The sequence below is a fragment of the Papaver somniferum genome, chromosome 3 (assembly GCF_003573695.1).
Source record: "Papaver somniferum cultivar HN1 chromosome 3, ASM357369v1, whole genome shotgun sequence".
Taxonomy (NCBI): Eukaryota; Viridiplantae; Streptophyta; class Magnoliopsida; order Ranunculales; family Papaveraceae; genus Papaver; species Papaver somniferum.
This window is the reverse complement of record NC_039360.1, coordinates 141,701,549-141,710,541: the sequence shown is the minus strand read 5'-3', so window position 1 is coordinate 141,710,541 and position 8,993 is coordinate 141,701,549. Positions and strand designations below refer to the sequence as shown.

The window sequence follows — 8,993 nt, the reverse complement described above, 5'->3', positions numbered from 1 at the left end:
AATCCTTTAGCTTGGCACAAAACTCAGGGACTTGGAAAAGCTTAATCTGGCTCTCCTTACCAAGTTGGCATGGAGTATCTGCAATGAGTCCAATAACCTTATAGCTCAAATTCTAAGTAGTAAATACTTCAAAATAAGTGACATTATTCATCAAAATATAACATCAAAAAATGGTTCCTATGCATGAAATGGTATTACTAAAGGATTTCTGATTCCTCAACAACATTATTTCATGGAGGTTAACAATGGTGAGAAAACAAAAATTTGGTTTGATAAGTGGATTCCAGGTATCAGTCATCCTTCGATTCCTCATAATGAAACTTTCGATTTTTACGCAGAAGTTGTTGAGTTAATGCTCCCTAACACTAGTCAATGGAACATTCCTCTCCTTGACAATCTTTTTGATCATGATACTTCTAGAAGAATACATAATCTGTTTATTGATAAGTCAAAAGAAGGTAAGATGATCTGGATGCCTACAAAAGATGGTAAATTTTCGGTAAAGAGTACGTACAAGATGTTAACATTATCAAACAGTGATGTACAAGTCAATGGAGTCACCGTTAATGACAAAGTTTGGAAAGCACCATGGAACTGTAAAACATCACACAAAATTAAGTTATTTTCCTGGAAATGCATCAGAAACATGAACTGCACTAAGGTCAAAAGGGCAATGCACAACAATAGTAGTGATATTTCCTGTGACATCTGTGGGTATAATGAAGAGATGATGGAGCATATAATTTTCGATTGTTCTTATGCCAGAACAGTATGGAGAGGTGTCATATTGATATTGATGCAGTAAGAAGTACAAGTTATACAGTCTCCGAATGGGTCATTAGTTGGTTTGACAGTGATAATGATGTATTGCTCTTATATACCTTAATGACTGGTATTTCGGTAATTTGGAAAGATAGATGCGATGTAGTATTCCAGGAAGTTAAACTAAACCCAATTAATTATGTCCGTAAAATCAAGTACTTCCTTGCATGATAATATGAATACTTTGTCTGTGCATTCACATAATTCTGCTTCTTGTTGGCAACCTCCTTTAGATAGCATTTTTAAATTCAATGTAGATGCATCTTTTGATCTTTCTACTAATCAGCTTGGTACTGATATTGTTTGGCATGATCACACAGGTGCCTACCATGGAATCAAATGGAGCTACTCAAATGAAATTCTAAGTCCAGGGGAAGGAGAGTGCGTGGCAGTTAGAGAGGCATTGTCTTGGACAAAAGGAAAAGAAATAACAAGGCTGCATATTGAAACATATGCAAAATTGGTTATTCAATCTATAACCGGCAACACTCTTCTTGTCCAGCGGGAGAATAACACCCTAATAAAAGAGATAAAAACACTTAGTCTCTACTTTTCATTTTGTAATCTTTCCTTTGTTAGTAGAGATGATAATAAAATAGCTGACAACATTGCTAAGTCAGTACGAGCGAAATTATCAAATATTGAAGCTTATGACAATTTTGGCACTGTGATTGAAAGCCTTTTGGCTATAGATCAACAACTTTCACCTCATTAGAGGCAATAAATTTTTCTCTTTATCAAAAAAAAAATGAAAACTGGAAATATGTCGATGAAATCAAGAAGAAGCTGAATTAACGAGTGTTTTCTGCGTTTTCTGGTTGTGGCTCTAACACGCATGTTGTTAGGGTTAGTTTAGCAATTTTACATTTTTCAAATGTTTTTTGAACAGCGATTAAATGTTTTCTGCCGCGAGACTAGAGGATAAACTGGCCGGATTTTATGGACCAACCAGCAAATTTCTCTTTCAGTATTGGAGGGAATTCTCTTGTTGGCTACCCATATTCTCTTTATTAAGATTCCAGTTTATCATTTTGGTAAGGGACTACCGGATCTTTCCAAGTACACAAGATACTTGTGTCTGTAATTTGAACACTTTTTTCTGAAAACTCTGGAAGAAGAGCTGTGGTGGCGCTGCATTGACTTTGCTTAAAAGAAACTAGTGAATATGTTCACATCACAACCTCACAAAAATCACTTTACAAAGGAGATTAAACCAAGCCATGGCATCAAACTGAACGTTTGAAAACTTTCTATATATCCGGAACCCGATTGGATCACCATTCAATAGCTTCATTGTTGTGACCAGCGCACCATAAACATGGCCTGGTTGCATGTGTAAAGAATATTCAAAGTTGTATATCGCAAGCTAAGCAAGAATGCAATAATCAGCATGGCTTTGTATTAACCTGTCAATACTAAATGGTTTGCTGGGGCATCAAATTCTGATTGCAGTTGTTTGTATCTTCAAACTAGCTGGACTACAGCTGACACACGCAAGGCCCCACCTTGGAGAAGATCACCAAGTTCATCGAACAGCAAAGCTGTACGCCAACCCCATCCTTTGGGAGCTTTCGGTAAGAGAGTTCCCGTCTGTTTAAAGCTTCCAAACACAGTAACTTCTCTTTTCGATGGACAAATTAACTGCATTCACAGACCCAAGACTCTTTCTCAGGAAAAGGACATGCATAAGCTTACAATGAGAATATCACTCTATGTATGTGACATAACCAATAAAAACAGCAAGACCTTTGCTGAAGGAAACTAACCTGATAACGCGCTGTAACCTTTTCTCGAGAGTCTACATACATAGGAATCTGCCAACAGAAGGGAACCAATAGAAAACATACAAAGTGCAGGGTTGTTTAGTACCAAACTGATACCACAACTTTATTTTAAGAACAAGGGAATTTAAAGTGTAAACATCTGATATCAAGAAAAATGAGAAACATAATTCCGAACTTGAGAACAACATAATATATAAGCTGGTAAAGTCATGCATCAACCTTTCTAAGGGTATCAGTTATCTCTGCCTTGCGTCGGTGGAGAAACAATCCTGACAGAACAAGTTGACATGTTAACATTTTAGGTTTTGCTGCTACTACAATAACAAACCATGTGATTAAAGAAAGCCTTGCTATCGAGAAATTAAACATTACCAAGGGTTCGACGCCCTTGGGGGTCTTCATCGTTAAAAGCTTGGACACTAACCTATACAATCCATGGAAATCAAATTTTACAAACAAGCTGTTAGCAAGGAAGAACCCTCAAATAACGAACAAGGAACCGGCATACCTTCCACAAAGAACCGGCATAAAACACTTCTGGCGAGTGCTTCACTTGAGCATCAGAAAGCCTATGAACATCCTCAAATTCAACCCTGCCAAATCAGAATGAAGATGCTTATATTACAGTACAGGTGTTATAACCAAGAGAAGTAATCGTGTTCGTCATGTAAAGACATTATTCAACCCACCCAAAGCGAAAAGGAGGAAAATGGCGGAGAGGAGTTTTCATATCTAATGATATAGCAGAACTATCAGCATTTTCCCACTCTAATCCAATGGCATCCTGTGACTCTGCCATCTGTAAAGGAATACCGCTACTACTTGGACCTGCAACTGAAAGTCCAGCTAATTCATATCCTCTCTCTGTTTGCTGTCCATGAATAGGAACTGAACTGCCCCCTCCTCGGCTAAGTCCAACCAAAGCTGTCAATCCATCTCCTGACATGTCTCCATTGAGTTCTGCCCTAACTTCTGGCTCATCATTTGCAAGAGATTGCTGGCAATTTCTATTTCCCAGTCCAAATGGGACTCGAGAAAAGACAAAACGCGTTGGGGGCCAAGCAGGAGCAGGCACAAATGTCGCGCCACGTCCAATACCAGCAAGGCCATCAATAGGGCCCCTGACATGTACTCGTACAGGCCTAGAGAGACCATTACCTTCGGCTTGAGCAGAATCAGCAATATATATGTTTCCCAGGTTTCCAGGGGCATTGTTCCGATCATGATCATGCATGTAATAACCAGAAACAGTAGCTCCTTGTGAAAAACCGTATGCCTGCCTACACACACATGCCATGCTTGACAGGCAACAATTTTTGCACGTATCAGCACCAATTTCTTGCAGCCTTTGACTTAGGAGCATCTATAAGAAAGCTAGAAAGGAGTTACACTTCAGATTCAAGTAAAACTAATATAATTACCACAAGTTTACACATCAAAGTGAATAGTTAACCTGTAGCCAAAGACCATCATTTACAGCTTTGCAGGGGAACCCCAATTCTTCAAGCTGCTTTCTCACGTTCAGAAGTGCCTCGAAAGACATGTTGCAGTACAAAAGAGAACCACCTTCAAAGATGTTTATGAATGCATCGTATTCTTCTCCAGGGACCCCACAGATCCCTTTAGCATAACTATTCTCCTGTCTCCTGCCTACAATCCGGCCACCCCATGAAGTAGAAGAGATGCCACATCGTCCCCATTCATTGGTCATAAACCCATTACATGAAGCAGTTGCAGGTGAGCACTGCCTTGATTGATCCCTAATAAGCCAAATATTGTTGTCTAACTGGTAGCTTTCCTCAGACGGTCCTTCCATAGCCATTCCACAGCCTCCCATTCTGTTTGCTTCAGCACCATTCCGCAGTTCCGCATACGAGCATGATGTTCTGATTCCCTGTAGGTTATTGGAAGGTGCAGGTTGATCCATATTGCAGGATATTTTTGTCTCCACAGTTGATTGAGAGCATGAAGCTTGTTGACCCTGTTGTAAGTTGGAATCGGAAGCCTCACTATGGAAGTCCACCACACAATCCGCAAGCTCGACCAAAATATTATGAGCAGTTTTACGGCCTTCATTAGCATCTTTCAAATCAACTTTTGTAGAGTCAGTCGATGGTTCACTAAGGCTATTACTCGCGATGCTTTTACCCTTTACCATGTCACAACCTGAACTTCCTTCTTCAGTATGTTCCGCTTTAAGGAAGGCACCTTTCGCAAGTAGGGTGTACAATGCCAGGTCAAACCTTATAGTTGGAGAGAAGAAAAAAAACAAAATAAGAAGATTGAGTTAAAACGTGGGCCACAACGTTCAATTTGGGAGTAATTTTATGTCACTTACCTGTCCTCTTCACTTGGAACCCACAATTCATCCGAGGTTAGTAATGCATGGATAGTTTGAGGAGAAAGTTTTGGTAGCACCTATTCACCACATCCAGATATAGATAATATATGCTCAGAACAGAGAAATGAATGATTCCAAAAATGCAGTGAACTACTGAAAAACTGCTAAAATCAGTATACAATTCCTAAGCTGACTATATTTGATATATTTAGAAAAATGAACCACGCCCTTTACAGCAACCTAGTTGTTACTACTATTATAATTGTTATCAATCACAACCTCTTTCAGCTCCATGGCACCACTTTGACAAAGGTATCCCCAGCAAGCATTTCTAACACGTTCCCCATGTATACCATAGTCTTGACTCTCTGCAAATACCTAGTAAAAAAACACAACAGAGTTAAATTAAAAGAATTGGTAGAAACTAAGCAACGCAGAGAACACACCGTATAATCAAATACAATACAAACTTGGTATGATAAGAAGTTTGAAGTCCACAGCTCCGATATGATAAAGTCAGTACAAATTGCACATAAATCCTGTAAATCAAGAAATGATGCAGCAGCGAGAACACGGAATGCGTTATTATCATTTAGCTTAGGATGATGACCATAAAGATATGCTAACGCCATTGCAATAGACTCTGGGCTGATATTGTCATCGTCAACGTGCAGTGTCACAATAGGTGCACTAGCCTCTTTCCATGGACCATGAAGCATGTTCCTGCCATAAACAAGATTAACTCTTTTCGATTTACCAGCAATCATATATCAAATTACAACAATCCCAGACAAAGAATTTGCTAAATTTCCCAAACACAAACGAATTGAACCAAATGAAGGAATTTAAATTAATTTTGTTTTCTTACCTGAAATAGGAGCTCCTAGAAAGGATTAAACGATGAAGATGATATGTAGAACCCATAACTTGAAGTAAGATATCAGAGAAAGAACCAGAATTAAAACCTTCAACTTGGATATGATCACAAAGAGATGTTAAATTACAATCTAGGGCACGTAATTCACCACTACTCCTATCATTATCTAATGATGATGATGATGCCGCTGTTGGGATCGCCATTTTCATTGTGTTTCGTGGAGGTTTATTGTTATTAGGGCGTTCCATTTCATTTTCTATATCATTTACCCTTTTGTTTTAGTGGAGTCGGAGTTTTTCTTTTGTCATCATTTATTATTAAGAGTATTATTAGGAAAAAGATGATAATCATAATTACGAGGAGATCCATTGGCAATTTCAATATATTTTTTTTAAGCATGCATTTTTATTAAGTTAGACTGAGATAACACGTGGGAATGTTATGTCATAGAATATGATATTACTCCTTCCGTCCCTAATTAGATGACATATTTGGTTTTAAGTTTTGTCCCATAAATAGATGACCTATTTTTGTTATTATAAGAAATATGTATAATTTGATAGTTATGTTTATATTCGTTACGTAAGTGTTTTAAAATGCTAACGGTATAAAGTTTACGAAAAACCGTGATATAGTTTAAGAGATAAATCATTTCTAAGTTTTACTAACATCCTTGTCTTAAAAATTGTGCAAACTACAACTAGGTCATCTAATTAGGGACGGAGGGAGTACAAATTTTTTTTGAAGAAAGTAGAGGCATTGAAAAACCCCTAAAATTTATTTATTGACTACCTCATTCAAATTAAGGTTTGAAGAATTATATAGAAGAGGTGACAGATAGACACACCCGCCTGGTTGATCATGATCAATTACATCAAGAAACAGGACAACACAGATAGTACATGATTTACATTTGAAACTTAAAGAAACAAGATGTGAAAATCGAATTAAACTTCTGCATCCCATTGAAGGATTGGATATCCTTATAATGGTTTCAAACCAATTTGTTTCATGATCATCATGGATACTAGATGCTTCCATAAAAAGGAAGTAATACGTCCAAATTAATTTCTTCACAAACGATCTCCATATTTGACAAAGTAGATCATTTTCCTCCATAACATGCTTGATGATGATGCAAATGCACCAGAAAAACCTAATAATACAATAAGAAGACAAGTCTTGATAGTATTGTGAAACCGTCAAACCGATAAGAAATAAAAATTGTTTAGAAACAATTTCTTTTATTCGAAGATAAATCTATACAAGTAAACAAACTTTATCTTCCCGGTTGATATGCTATTACAATAGAACTTATAGGTGGGGGAATTACATTGTCCCACACGGTTGTTGCGAGCTTCCCGTTAGAATAATCATCAGCCGCTCGATTTGCCAGACCGTCTGTTGCTTGATTCCCTTCTCTGTAGACGTGCCTAACAGGATATTGTTGAATTTGGGTAAACCGATATTTGATTTCTGCAATCTAATTAGAAATTTACCATGGAACGTCGGCGTCCGAGGTTCGAAATCTGGTTAAGTTCTCCGAGTCTGTTTCAAATTGAACTTTTGGTCATCCACGTTCCGTTGTCGTTCTGGAAACGATGAGCATGACCAAGTTTCCGCTACAAGTGCAGTGGTGATACCCAATGGTTGTGTTATTGCTAAGATTGTGCCGACCTCCTCATTTCGGCATATAATACTTGCTCCCGCTATTCCGGGATATTCCCTTGCTGCTTCGTTCGTGTTAATTTTCATCCAATTTAAGTGGGGTTTGAGCCATCCCACGAAGATGGTTGTTGTTGCTAGTGTTGTTCGCGTTAAGTTAAAATAAGGTTGCAACCCAGACAGTAGTGGCGGTAGGTGTTTTTGAGCCCAGGTATATTCCTGCTGGAGTTTGATGGTCATCTGCATTATATTCGTCGGATTTGGAAGTTGTTGGCGATAGACTGTATCGTTCCTAGATAACCATAAGGACCAAAGAAAGAAGCAAATAGTTGTGGTGACCGGGACAAAAACTTTTTTTTTTGAGGATTAGGGAAATTGTCGTCTGATAGGGCAGTGAGGTGGGTATGATATGAGTAGGGTTGTGGTTGTTTCTGAGATGAAGTAACAGAAGGTTCCATGAGTCAATGGTTGTTTGACAATGAAGCTAAATGTGATTGGCCGTTTCCGGGCTAGAATTGCATTGAGGACATAGGTTGGATTTGGTGAGTTGGATGCGGTCGAGAATGTTTAGGTTTGGTAGACCCTCGTTAATTGCTTTCCACAAGAAAAGTTGTACTTATGGGGGACACATGAGTGTCCAAAGGAAACTAGTTGGTGGGAGAGGGTTTTGGTGGGTTTGTGCAGAGTCGTTGATGAGGCAATTATATCCCGATGTCGTTGTATACTTTATGCTTTTAATAAAAGGACAAATGATCTTGTCTAGTTGGTTGTTCCGTGGGATGGGAATGTTGACGATTCATTGAACTATGGGTCAGGGAAGTAGATTTAACCTATCATGATTCCAGTTCCTTGTTGACGGGCCGATGATGTCAGCAACCGACTGTATGGGATAGCAGAGGGTTGGGTTAATATTGTTAATGAATTGTGGAATCCAGTTTGATTGGATAGAGGTGTTTATCCAATTTGATGAAAGAGATGATGTTTGAAGGTTGGTATGAGTGATGCTAGTTATCTCCATTGTGGGATGGGAGATGGTGGGAGGGGAGGGATGTTTTCGAAAATGGGTGTCTGTTTGAGGTATTTTCCATTATATATTATGGCTAGTACGGAGGTAGGTTTTTCGTGAATGTTTCAGATTCGTTTCATGAGAAGCATTTTGTTTTGCTCCTTGATGCTTCGGATGTATAGTCCCTCTGAGCTTTGGGTTTGTACAGCTTGTCCCTTCCTAGTGGGTGAAGCTTCTTGATGGAAGAGTCATGGCCCCAAAAAAATTTTGTTGTGATACGATCTATTTTTGTGTGGATGTGTGTAAGAAGGTTTTTTATCTGCATGAGATGATTGGTTGTATGGGTAAGGAACGATTTTATGAGTGCGAATCTGCCAGCTTGGTTTAGGCATTTAGTCATCCAACCTCTTACCTTGCGAGTTAGGCGCTGAAGGATTGGGGCAAAGATATAACTGGAAAATTTCTCATGTTTAAATTGTACTCCTGGGGGGGGGGGGG

At 38.6% G+C, this 8,993-nt stretch overlaps 1 protein-coding gene across 1 annotated transcript; it reads right to left on the bottom strand.

The window, feature by feature from the left end:
• Positions 1-1,915: 1,915 nt before the first annotated feature.
• LOC113357555 lies at positions 1,916-6,117 on the bottom strand. The gene is made up of 11 exons (XM_026600995.1): positions 5,816-6,117; positions 5,418-5,670; positions 5,227-5,325; positions 4,945-5,024; positions 4,060-4,849; positions 3,296-3,969; positions 3,115-3,199; positions 2,979-3,030; positions 2,826-2,875; positions 2,589-2,636; positions 1,916-2,463 (listed from the first exon to the last, which is right to left on the bottom strand). Exons 1-11 carry the CDS (start codon positions 6,070-6,072, stop codon positions 2,287-2,289), a joined length of 2,565 nt encoding a protein of 854 aa, XP_026456780.1. The 5' UTR covers positions 6,073-6,117; the 3' UTR covers positions 1,916-2,286.
• Between the last annotated feature and the right edge of the window lie 2,876 nt (positions 6,118-8,993).

Coding starts and splice junctions, on each gene's coding strand:
- LOC113357555 (XM_026600995.1), bottom strand. CDS start 6,072: ATGGAACGCCCTAATAACAATAAACCTCCACGAAACACAATGAAAATG. Junction 4,850..4,944: donor GTTCCAAGTGAAGAGGACAG/GTAAGTGACATA, acceptor TCCAACTATAAG/GTTTGACCTGGCATTGTACA. Junction 3,970..4,059: donor ATGATGGTCTTTGGCTACAG/GTTAACTATTCA, acceptor GCTTTCTTATAG/ATGCTCCTAAGTCAAAGGCT.